The sequence below is a fragment of the Planococcus citri genome, chromosome 4 (assembly GCF_950023065.1).
Source record: "Planococcus citri chromosome 4, ihPlaCitr1.1, whole genome shotgun sequence".
Taxonomy (NCBI): domain Eukaryota; kingdom Metazoa; phylum Arthropoda; class Insecta; order Hemiptera; family Pseudococcidae; genus Planococcus; species Planococcus citri.
Window position 1 is genome coordinate 69,382,919 of NC_088680.1, and position 13,503 is coordinate 69,396,421.

The following is a 13,503-nucleotide window of genomic DNA, read 5'->3' on the forward strand; positions in this document are numbered from 1 at the left end:
GTTTTGGAGCCTCCAGCAGATTTTTGAAACTTTAAATTTTCACAAAATTTCATCAAATGGAGATGGAAAGCTGAAATTTACTCTACACTCCAATTTTAACACCCTCTGAAAACCACTTCTGGTAGATTTCAAGTCATTTTAGAGCCTCCAACGACTTTTTTGAAAATTACTGGAGCCTCCAGTACATTTTTGAAACTTGAAATTCATTCTGCATACTAATTTAAATACGCTGCGACGTTCACTGCTGGTGAATTTCAAGTCGTTTTGGAGCCTCCAGCAACTTTTTGAAAGGTTGTATGATGTTTTTTTGGAAAATTGAAATTTCCTAAAAGTAGCTGGAAGCTTTAAAATTAAAACCATTTGAAACCACCATGTAGTCTTCGAAGTAAATTTCAGCTTGCCAACTCCATTTGATAAATTAATGTTGGGGAAATTTCAAGTTTCAAAAATCTACTAGAGGCTCCAGTAATTTTCAAAAAAGTCGCTGGAGACCCTAAAATGACTTGAAACCACCTGAAGTCGTCTTCAGAGAGTGTTAAAATTGGAGTGTAGAGTAAATTTCAGCTTTCTATCTCCATTTGACGAAATTTTGTGAAAATTTAAAGTTTCAAAAAACTGCTGGAGGCTTCAGGAATTTTCAAAAAGTCGCTGGAGGCTCCAAAACGACTGGAAATTCACCTGCAGTACTTCGTAGCGTATTGAAATTAGTTTTTAGAATAAATTTTAGCTTTACAACTCCAATTTGATGGAATTTTGTGGGAATTTCGAGTTTCAAAAATCGGCTGGAGGCTCCAGAACTGCTCAAAACGGGTCGAAACCGTTTCCAATCGATTTGGCATGTTGAAAATAGGGTATATCCCAAATTTCAGCTTTCTTGGTCAATTTGGTAAAATTTTAATTTTTTCCCTCATTTTTGGCCTAAGTTGGATTTTCAAAAATTCACCAAAAATCGAAAAACGCGCTTTAGCACTTGAAATTCTGACAAATGATGAATTTTTGCATGATCTTTCGATCTACCTTTGTAAAGTTTGAAAAAGTTTGTGCAAGTCCTATGTTAAAACGCAAAATCTGCGGTTTCGGCTGACCTGTCAATCAAAATGCCCGCCATTTTGTAAGTAAGGCCAACTTTTTTTTTGGCAAGTTTGCTTTAAAATGTTCCTTAGGATGTTCCCTTTAAGAAAAAAGTTGTCCCGGACGTTCGGCGGGGGGGGGGGGGGTGCAATTATTCCTATTGTCATATGCCGGACTAAGTTACCAGTGATTCACTGAATATGTATTACCAATAATTTACTAAAAATTACGTACCTACAATTTACAAGAAATGACTAGTAACGTAACAAGAACGCTTTTTCAGGTCTAAAAGTCTCACATACTGTTGAGAATTCATCAAATTTCTTCCAAGCTCTCAAAACGTCAGATGATTGTAAAATCAAACAACGGTACTCGTATTGGAAATTGATCTAATTTATTCATCAAAATTCAATGAAATGAGCAACAAAAATGCCAAACTATAGGTAAGTAACTACTCATCAGTTGTAAAAATTAACAAAAATTGTTAAAAAATCAAGAAAATTGAGCAAAATTTTGCCAAAAAATTTGGTGAAATGACATGAAAAATGATTAAGAACATCGAAAGTTGATGAAACATTGAAAAGTTTTAATTAAAATTTAATAAAATTACACAAAACAACTTATTATTATTAAAAACACAAAACAAAAATCAGCGAAATTTTGCTAACATTTCTGCAAGAAATAAATTATTGAAAATTATAAAAAAGAATCGCGACCAAAACTTCCTAAATACCAAATACTGACATTGGAATTTTTATTATGAATTACAAAATATACTTATACATTGTATCCTACACACCATAGTGAGATTTTAAAAATGTATACTTACATAAGTAGGTAGAGGTACACATGTGCATCTATCTTTTAACTAAGTAAGTTTTAGAGCTTCTGGAACAAGTTTGTCATGGATGATTAAACTCATAAATAAGCCTAATGGGCATGATGCATTAGCTTACGAGATGCACCAATATTACGGATAAAACAGCGAATAAAAGAGAAAAGAAACAATATGTGCATGTGCTGCCATAAGTACTACTTTTAGTTTTAGCATGGAGTTCAATAGGGTGGCCAACCCACTGCAAAAACTTTATACGAAACCGCGTGTCGTATTTCTGTACGATTTCTATTGATTTAGTAATCTCAGGATCATTTATTAAACCTAATTTAAAAGATACAATTTCTTCCTCTACACCGAAGCAGTACCACTCCACAAATCTATCCAAGCTATTGAAATACGCGATTCGGAAACCAATTTTTTCTAAAAACTCGCAAATAATATCGTTAATTGGTATAAAACGTTTAACTTGTAAACGCATTTCTTCTTCATTTTCAAAGCACCACGAAAAAAGATGGGTGAACATTTCATATCCAGACAGATACCAACCCCATTGGTAAACACTTGCTGCTTGAAGTTTTTCAGCTAATCGGTTTTTCAACTCTTGCAAATGTTCGTGTACAAACTCCTGCTCAATTAGTTTGCTCAATTCATTCAAGCTACCGTACCGTTCACATAGATCACTGTTGGCGGAAAATGATCGGGAAAAATACGATTCTTTCATTTTCAACACTGTAGACACATTTACATGCAGAATTTTGGCGACGAATTTACTCAATCTTGCCAAGTCAGAGGTATAATAAGTTTGGTTATATCCTCTTTTATTGACTATGGCCAATGACTCGATGAAATTTTCTAGAGTATCTTTCGAAGAAATATTCAAGTTTTGAATGGAACGAATCAATCTTCTATTCAATTCGTCGTATTCTTCTACGGTGTATAAAATTTTACAAAAATAAGGATGAATTATGTATTTAATCCGTTCAATTTTCAATTCCACCTTACCTCGGGAATTTGGCAAGCATAACTCAAATATTTTAAGTACCGCGTTGAAATCGAAATAAAATATAAATGAGGGATCACCTTCGAGAATCAGATTTTTTCTGAATTGCGCACTTGTGAAAGATAAAAATTTCAGTAGAAATTTCAAACTACTGGGTGCCAGTCTTTTCCGGTAATACAAGATAGGATGAACCAGAGTTTCTTTTAATTGGGCCTGTCTCGCTGCATAATTCTTCTGGTGATCACTGGCCGTATTCCAAATTTCCAATAAAACACTCATTTTGTACTCTTGGCGAAGGATAGGGATAGGATTATTGTCCCACCTGTCAAATACGCTCTCCAGCAAGTTAACAAATTGCTCATTAGATATCCGATGTTTACACCGCTTCCAAGCCATAATTGCCCACTCGGGCATTTCAATTTTGTTGAGAAAAAATAATATCACACCAACTGGTCGATGGAACAGTAAATTTGATAATTGATCATGTGACATCTTACAAAAGAGACTATAATGCAAGCGATAACGCTCAAATCTACCTAATCTGCCACTTATAAAGGATACTTGATCTTCAGCACTCAAATGATTCCAGAAATAATCGAACGCTTCGCAGTGATTCTTATTTTTGTATATCAAATGTAATCTACCATGATGGTCAGCTGAACGAAGGAAGGATGGTCCAATTCTGTGTAATTCGTTCTTCAGGTAGCAGATCCAGTAAAACAATAACGGATCCCGGGCTCTGTTCACTTTTGGGATAAAGGTCTCCATAAGAGGATGATTCAGATCGCAGATTGTGATCTCATTTTCCAGACAGAAATTGCTGACGATGGCGAACTTTTGCACCTCAGTCAACACGCCCGAATGTAGCATTTTGATGGCGGTGGTTTTATAATTGATTCTACCATCTGGACTCCACACAAAATATTCCCAATCAACTTGAGGGATTCGATACGCCTGCAAGTTTTCTGAAAATAACTCGTATTGGAACAATCTAGTGCAACTAATTGTTTCTTCACGAACTCTCTTTAAATATTTTCTCATGATTTCTTTCATAAATGTAGGCATTTCCAATGTTCTTACCAGTTTATGGCAATTCACTAGTTCTACTCTATCTATCGAGTCTGGAAGTTGAATTTGTCCATAGTCTCGTTGGCGTGGAGTTGAACAATATCTATACCACACTGCAATGGCTATTTGGTTGTACGCCATCTGTTGTAAGCTTGGCAATCTGGCATGGAGCACAAACTTGTCCGACGATGTTTCATTTTGAACTTGCGAATCGTATATTCCTCTAGGGTCCATTGTGGATGATCTGAAATTGAGATTGGTGGGTTAGTTGTGTTGATAGCTTGGTTCTCAGCAAACAAAATTATATTAAATTTAAATAAAACACATTTCTTGGGATTTGGGAAATTACCTTCCTCTGTAACTGAAAATTACATGACACTCGAATCAACTAAATTCTTAGGAGTTATAATAGATTCTGACTTAAAATGGAATAACCAAGTTGACAATTTAATCAAAAAACTCTCCACCTATACCTATTTGATAAGACAACTCCGAGATATTACACACTCTCATACTTTAAAAATCGCATACTTTGACCTATTTCACTCTAATCGTAGCTATGGAATAGCACTTTGGGGTGGTAACCACAGCCTACTCCATCGTGTACTTCTAATACAAAAAAGAGTTCTAAGAATAATGTTTTGAAAACATCCAAGAGAATCCTGTATACCAGTCTTTATTGAAAATAAAATACTGCCAGCTTCATGTGAGTACATTCTTCAATTGTGACGCGACCAGCGATACCATACCATAAGTCGGAAAACTTTTTTTTGAGATAATCGCGTTTTCATGGAAAAAGTCAGAAAATATCAAAAAAAATTTTTTGTCGATTCATATACTATGAAGCCTATACTTTGGAATGGGTGTACCCACCGATCTCAAACACGTCGTTTTAGTGGTGAAAAACCGGTTTTACAAAAGTGCTTTTCATAAGAAAATGTCAAAAAAAAAAAATATTATGATGTAAAACCATTAAAAGATGAAGAAAATCAAAAAAAAAAAAAATACTGTTTGTAAAAAGGGGGATAGGAAGGATTGGCAGTGAGGGGAAAGATGGTAATATCTTAATGCCTGGGGGATTCCAAGAAATATTCCTTAGAGAAGTTATATTTCTACGGAGTGGTCTAGCTCAGAGGGTAGGCTGTCAATCAATACTAACTCCTATTTAACACTAATCTGAATCTACTCGTGAAATAAAACACAGTAGACAAATCATTTTACTCCTATATTCGATGTAATTGAATAAAATGGTTTAGCGTAATTATACCAAATAATCTTAATACTAAATTAATATTATTCTGTGTTGACATGGAAAACTGTCAGCAGCATAATCGGTCAAGACTATGCGGATTGTGTAGAACTATCTCAGGCTTGAGCCTGGCAAGCGTTTATTAAGCGAGGAGTGCAGTTAATTATAAAAGTGCGGTAAAGTTACACTACTTATAATTAAAGGGGTGGTGAAGGAAACTGGGTAAGATTCAGGATACATCTCTTACCTCAACACTGTACACGTTACCAGCTCGTCGGGGTGCTACTCATACTAAGCACGTCGCTGGTTATTGGTTGGTAGGTACACTTTCAATTGGGTCGCCGATCCCTTAGATCCGGAACGAAAAGGGATGCTTCCATGGTATCATTAATCAATCGACATAACGTGATTAATGTTCTCAATGTTAAAACTTATAAAACAAATTCACCACGCGATGGGTTACATTATAAAAACAGGGAGAGTGGAACTGAGCCACTCCAGCCTAGCGCACTCCGCGACCATGGTACAAGCGAGCTCGAGGTACTCGGACCAAGTGATGCTGCGAGGTTCACGAGCAGAGCTTGGAACCTCGGATAGAGAATATACTTGTACACGTAACCTTCAGTCCCCACTATGGAATAAGTTTAATAATCTTTGCTGCGAAGACTTTATAATAAAAACCACGTATCGCGGTTGGGCCATATCTCACCCTTACATGTTCACTGGTTTTTAAAAATGTTACAAAAATAACCCAAACTTTCAAAAACGTTTTTCTCAGAATTTTGGTTTTTGAATTTCAAAAAATACGCAACTTTGAAATTTTGCAAATTTGTCAGATTTTAATATTTTGAAAATCTGTTTGCACCATTGAAAAGAGGAAGAAAAACACTACCAGAAACCACAATAAAACGAAAAAAATTTTTGCCGACATATGGTATGGTATCGCTGGTTGCGTCACAATTATGTATTATGGTAGGTAAAGAATGGAATAATAAATTTTAAGGTACCTTCTCATACATATGAAACACGATTTAGAAATTTGGCCATAAGTGAAAATTTAAGAACGAAAAATATGCAAAATAGCATTGATTTCATGGCCTCAAAAATTTATAACAAAATACTACAGGAGCTAAAAAATATAGTATCCAAAAAATTTTTTTAAAATAAACTCAAATATTGGCTACAGAGATAAGGTAAAACTGCCTATTAGTACGCATTGCGTTTTTCTCGCGATTGGTAACACTGATTGAAAATTTGACCACACCATGACGTAGCTGACTAATGACCCTAGTTTCTCCGAAAAAATCACGCAGTTTGATTGAAAACTCTGTCTCTGAGAACAATTTGAATGAAAAACTGTGTTTTGGATTTTTTTTTCATCAAAATGGGAAATGAGATTGAACATATTGAAATGATGTTATTTGGTAAGTATCTTATACCAATCGATCCGTAATTTTATGTAGTTTCTTATGAAAAAAAAGACATTTCAAAAATATTATTTTATTGTAGAGCTAGACATCATTTTATGTCAGAACAAAAAACTTCCTATAAGTACGCACCTCCTAAGTCCTATTAGTACGCATCATTTTTGCATGTAAATTTTCATTTTTTTGATCATTTTGCATTAAAATGAATAAAATTAGCTGAAATTGGTATTTAGTCCATCTAAGTTCAAGATTATGAAGTCTGATCATGATACTGACGCTAATTTAAAAAAAATGGTCAAAAAATATGATGTCAAAAAAATGTATTTTTTTAAAATCTGAAAACTTTGCTTTTTCGGATATTTGAATTGCTAATTCGGTTTTTTTACACAGTAATTCCCTCTAAATATGCCATTACACTTTTTCAGTGCTTTTTGTTGGATTTTTTACCATTTTCAACGTGTATTTACTCATGCGTACTTATAGGCGGACGTTTGCCTACTAATAGCTTCCTATTAGTACGCATTTGAGTTGCCCTCATTTTTGCGTTATTACAAAAAAGCAGCAATGGGAAACTCAAAAGTGAGTAAGCAGTTATGTAGCCAAGGGTTCAAAGTTTATGTGTACAAAATTTCATAAATTTTTATGCACAACTCTGGGAGCTAGAGCGTCTCAAACCTTGACCGCGTACTAATAGGCGGTCTTACCTTATGCGTTGTACAGTGTTGAAGAAATGTTGCAGCTAGATTATTAAGTTGTTTTCCTACTGTAATTTTTATAATCTCTTGTTATTTAAACTTTTTTTTTTTTTGTGTGCTATTTTATTTTAAACTTTCTATTGTTCTCACAAAAGAGTATTTTACTGATTTTTCATGAGCTCTATCTAATAATTATGTTTTTTTTTGGTTTTGTGTTAATTTTCCCATTTTTTTCTCATTTCAAACTTATTTTCTCACAAAAGAGTATTTCTTAATATCTTGTATAATTTAATTACTTATCTGTATTTTCAATTCCCCCCCCCCCCCACAGCAGTACCTACTGTGTTGATATTGTAATTAATACTATTGACATTGTAAATACAGCAAAAGCTGTCCACTGCAAGAAACGATTTGATTTGATTAACAATGATACAGGCAAGAAATCCTAAGTGAAACGGTTGCAATACTCGCATGATTTAATAAAATGTTGAGATAGTGAGTTGCAAAAAGTTCGATTGCGTCGAATGAGAAAGATGAAAAAGTTCCCCCAAAATTGTGAGATTCAATCTGTAAAGAAAAAAATTCGAAAAAATCCAAATTTTACCAAATTAACCTCGAAAGCTGAAATTTGGGATATGCCCTATTTTCGACCTGCCAAAACTAATCAAAACGGTTTGAAACTGTTTTGATTGGTTCAAGAACCTCCAAGAAGATTTTTGAAACTAAATAGGAGGAGTATCGATGAGGCCATTTTTGGGCACCAGACAGTTATCGACTGGACCACTCTTGAAATCTTGTAATAAATGCCCCAAATACGAATCCGTGGTTAGTTGACCCAAAATCACAATTTTTGGGCTCCGGGGGTTTCCAAAGTTGCGAAAAAACAAGAATTTTAGGAACCACTGAGTGTTATTTTCAAAAACTTTTTTAGCGTATAACATTTGTTTGAACCCGGTGAACATTATACTCTCTAAATTTAAAGCAGTCAAATTTCACTGCTTAGCAGTCACGACATTTTGCCTTTTTAAAGCAGTAGTTTTTTTTACTGCAAAACAGTGAAAAATTACTGAATTGGTCAGTCAAAATTATTTTTTACTGACCAATTCAGTAATTTTTCACTGTTTTGCAGTAAAAAAAACTACTGCTTTAAAAAGGCAAAATGTCGTGACTGCTAAGCAGTGAAATTGACTGTTTCAAATTTAGAGAGTATGAGGCGATTTTTATATTTTCGACCCTCGAGGCAGAAATGGGGAGAGGGTTAATTTTTGGAAGATTTTGGAACCACCCCTTTGAGCCCCGCTGAAAAGCTTTTTATAGTTTATTTTATTAGTATCTGAAAGACCTCCATCCACACCAAATTTTGAGCTCGAAAAATCAAATTTTCTAATTTTTCATAATTTGAATATTTTGGGAACCCTTGAAAAACTAGACACCTGCGATTTGCGCCAAACTTAACGTTTTTTTAGGCATATATTCAATTATCCAGATGAAAAAGTTTAATTAGGCTCCCTGTACATATTATACTCGTAATTTTGAACCCTTTTTATAGAGCCCTCCCACTTTGGGCACCCCTAAAAATGGCATTAATGCATATTTTTTAAAAAAATTGAAGAATTTACATTTGAAACGCACTAGCAAGTGCCCGATAATTTTTCATTTGATTTTTCCTGTAACTTTCATAAAATTGAGATTCTTTGGGTCAAATTCTGAAATTTTACTCTTCGAAAAAACGTTGAAGTCGCGTTTTCACGATTTCAGGTTCCCAAAATATCGAAATTACAAAGAATTTGATTTTTGAGTACCTGCGGAAAATTTTATTGAGCTAAAAATTTGGTAAGTAGGATGGAGATCTCTCAGATACTAATAAAAACTGTAAGAAGCTTTTTACCGGGTTCAAAGAGAAATTTTACGAATACGCTAAAAATGTTTTTGAAAATAATACTTAGTGGTTCCTAAAATTCTTTTTTTATTCGCAACTTTGGGAACCCCTGAAGCCCAAAAATAGTCAATTTGGGTCAACTTACCACGAATTCGTATTTGGGAGATTTACAACATTTTAAGAGTGGTCCAAGAACCTTCTGGTGCCAAAAAATTGCCTTATCGATACTCCTCTTCTCCAGAGAATTCATCGAATGAAGTTGGGAATCCGCAATTCACACTGCACTTCAAAAAAAAAAAAAAAAACACGCCATCAAGTCGACTGTTGGTGGGTTCAAGTCATTTTAGAGCTCCCAGTGACTTTTTGAAAATTCTTGAAACCTCCAGTAACATTATAAAACTCGAAATTTCCACATCATTTCATCAAATGGCGTTGGAAAGCCGAAATTCATTCTATAAATTAATTTCACTACAAATTAAGTCGACTGCTGGTGGATTTCAAGTCGTTTTGGAGCCTCCAGCGACTTTTTGGGAATTACTAGAGCCTCCAGCAGAGTTTCAATGCTCGAAATTTCCATAAAACTTACAGCGTAAACTAATAAATTTCATCTTTATACCTCAAACGAAGGCGGAAGTGTCATTTTTGAACCATTCGATGAAATTTTATGGAAATTTCAAGTTGAAATGATCTGCTGTAGGCTTCAGAACTGCTCAAAATGGTTTTAAACATTTGCAATCGTTCTGGAGGTCAGAAAATAGAGTGTATCCCAAATTCTAGCTTTCTAGGTCAATTTGGTAAAATTTTGATTTTTATTCTCATTTTTCGCATAAAGGTGCTCAAAACTTCACCAAAAATTGAAAAATTCAAGTACCACTTCATTTGAAATTTTGGTCGGTGATAAAATTCTTTCATGCTTTTTCGATCTAGTTTTGTCCAGTTCGAAAAATTTCGTGCGATTCTAATTCGGTTGGTTATAGTTTTGTTTGTTTTAAACAAAACACTGCAATTCGTGCAAATTTCAATATTTTTTTATTTTATTAAATTTTTTTCTTTACAATGTTTGTCAATAAAAATGCACGAGCTGCCCACCTGGAAATTTTTGTTAAAATAACTTGCGATAGACTCTAATAGATTAAATTGGGATTCATCTCCAGCTGATTTGAGCTTGTAAAATTTCCAGAAGACTATTTTTTTTTTGTTTTAAACGCAAATCTGCTGCTTCTATAGGTAGGTATGTATAATAATGGCTGCGGTTTGTTAGGTTATTTCTCTATTTTTTTCTCGGAAAGTGAAAAAAATTCATAATATCAGAGACAAATTGGGGAAGACCGTAAGATAGAAACTTTGTTTATACAAATACTAGGTACGTAGAATGGAAAGGTTGAATTTTGTTTGATTCTTTTTACTACGTATCTGTAAATTGAGGGCGAACCCATTATAAACGATGATGCTACACGAGTACTTCATCTTCTTCGCATTTTCAGCGGATCTTGCAAATATTAATACGTCTTATAAAACGCGCGACATAGATATATTAAATAGAGATAGTATATGGTAATACTTACTTTCAGGACTGCATTAAATATTATTTATTTCACCACAAAAACACCTTTTTTTCTAAAATGTGAACTTTCGTATTTTCATAATATTGTGAAACTGGACGTTAACCTATGTATTGTACGTTGTACATGGCTACAAACGCTGCTCAAGCGATGAAGCGAACCCAAACCAGTCTTCTGTCTCTCTCTCTATCCTACATTCGCGTTTTCTCTCTTTCTACCCTGCATTCCATCGTTCCCAAACCGCTTTCTGTCTTTCCCTCAACTCTCTTCACCCCCGAATACTTCAGGATTTCATCCCTATTCATCTCTGTATCGTCTGCTGCTCTCACAATCTCACATGCTCTCTCGCGTCTAATCTCTAGTTAGTAGTGGTTAGCAGTAGTATTATACAGGGTGTCCAGGGAGTGGTGGTACAAATTTATGATTTGGATACAACGACAATCGGACACGACACTTTCAGAAAAAAGGAACATTAGACCACAATCCATACACGAAAAAGTGCTCTAGAAGTTGATTTTGTATTTTTTTTTCGGGAACCAAAAAAACGCGCTGCCAAAATGAAGGTACTCGTACTATGTGCCCCATTCAGAAAAGTGCAATTTTGAAATTTTTCCCTTGCACAAATGGGGGGTGGACCCTCAAAAAGGTGACTTTGGGGACATGGTCGGAACAACAAAAACTCGACGGGGTTGTGTTGGGGGACTTCTCCCGATACCAAATATGTGCTTTTTTTCCGTGGCACCCTGCACAACTGCATACTGTGGCACTTTTAATGCGATTTTTATGCATTTTTGGCCGATTTCGACGATAAAACGGCTCTGATGACCAGAGTATGGCCTGAAACCAATGGATTCTTGGACGTGTGTTGAACGGGGATATTTGAAGCCCAACTACGCAAACACGGTGAAAAAATACTTGCACAACGCGATTTTATGTGCACTAATAGGTTTGTTACCACTCCCCTCCCCCCGGTATTCAATAATGCATTGTCTATTTGATAATATCGATGCGACCCATCAAAGTGATATGAAATTTCGCACTGAACTCAAAAATCGTAATCATTTTCAATTCTGACCCCCCCCCCCCCACGGTGGAGTTTTGACTCCCAAACTGAATATAACGACGATATTAAACAAGTTTACCACATTACACGTCGATACCGAGGATTTATGTGTACGCAATAAGAATTATTTCTCATATTCGTTGCTGGGAATATTTTTGCTTCAAAAGTTTTCATTCAATCTGCACCCCCTCCCCTCCCCTTCCAAGACTATGTTTGAACATGGATTTGAAAATTTGATAATGACCTATTAAAGTGGTATAAAATTTCGCGCTGAGCTCGAAAATTGCATTCATTTTTCATTTGCACCCCCTCGGTGGAGTTTTGCCCCCCTCCGACTATAAATCTAACTACGAAAATGAACACGTTGCACATTACGTGTCTGTATAAATGAGGATTTATGTGTAGGTACGTATTTCAAATGATTCTCACATTTGTTATATGGGCATGTTTCTGTTTCAAAATTTCTCATCCCATCTCCGTCCCCCTACCTTATGGGTTTGAAAACTTGACGCGACCCGTCAAAATGATATAAAATTTAGCGCTGATCTCGAAAATCTCATTCGTGTTTCATTTTGACCCCTCCCGCCTCTCCCTACAGTCGATCGATTGTTGTTTCTCATGACTGAATCGAAGTTTGGGTACGACGAAGCTGGAGAAAACATTTTCGTGTATTTCTGTTGTTTTTAAAACACCCACAAGTAAATGAAAAATGGAACAACATCAAAAGATACAAAAAAGGTATGAAAAACGAGAAAAAAATATAAACAAACCAAAAAAAGGAATGTAAATGAAAAATACAAAAAATGCATGCGAAAAAAATGAAAGATGAAAAAAATATAGGTAAACAAGAAAAATGGAACAACATCAAAAGATTGTTCCATTTTTCTTGTTTACCTATATTTTTTTCATCTTTCATTTTTTTTGCTTGCATTTTTTGTATTTTTCATTTACGTTCCTTTTTTTGGTTTGTTTATATTTTTTTCTCGTTTTTCATACCTATTTTGTATCTTTTGATGCTGTTCCATTTTTCTTGTTTATCTATATTTTTTTCATCTTTCATTTTTTTTGCTTGCATTTTTTGTATTTTTCATTTACGTTCCTTTTTTTGGTTTGTTTATATTTTTTTCTCGTTTTTCATACCTATTTTGTATCTTTTGATGCTGTTCCATTTTTCTTGTTTATCTATATTTTTTTCATCTTTCATTTTTTTTGCTTGCATTTTTTGTATTTTTCATTTACGTTCCTTTTTTTGGTTTGTTTATATTTTTTTTTTCGTTTTTCATACCTATTTTGTATCTTTTGATGTTGTTCCATTTTTCTTGTTTGCATTATTTTTTCGTTATTCTTTTTTTCTTATTTCATCTGATTTATTTTCATGTATTTCACGTTCTTATTTTTCTGTTTTTTTTTTTTTTTTTTTTTTTTTTCATTTCATCTCCTTTTTTTCATTTACATTTTTTGTATCTGTCATTGTTGTTCCATTTTTCTTGTTTGTATTTTTTTCTCATTTTTTCTTTTTTTCTTATTTCATTATCTGATTTGTTTTTATTTTTTGTTTTAATTTTCTCATTTCATTGAATGTTTTTCTCGTTCTTATTTTTCTGTTTTTTTTTTCATTTCGTCTCCTTTTTTTCTTTTTTCTTTTTTGTAT

At 34.2% G+C, this 13,503-nt stretch overlaps 1 protein-coding gene across 1 annotated transcript; it reads right to left on the reverse strand.

The window, feature by feature from the left end:
* Window positions 1-1,454: 1,454 nt before the first annotated feature.
* Window positions 1,455-11,317, reverse strand: LOC135844006 (uncharacterized). Its single transcript, XM_065362075.1, has 2 exons — window positions 10,793-11,317; window positions 1,455-4,221 (listed from the first exon to the last, which is right to left on the reverse strand). The coding sequence occupies exon 2, from the start codon at window positions 4,209-4,211 to the stop codon at window positions 2,019-2,021; it is 2,193 nt and encodes a 730-aa protein (XP_065218147.1). The 5' UTR covers window positions 4,212-4,221; window positions 10,793-11,317; the 3' UTR covers window positions 1,455-2,018.
* Window positions 11,318-13,503: the final 2,186 nt, after the last annotated feature.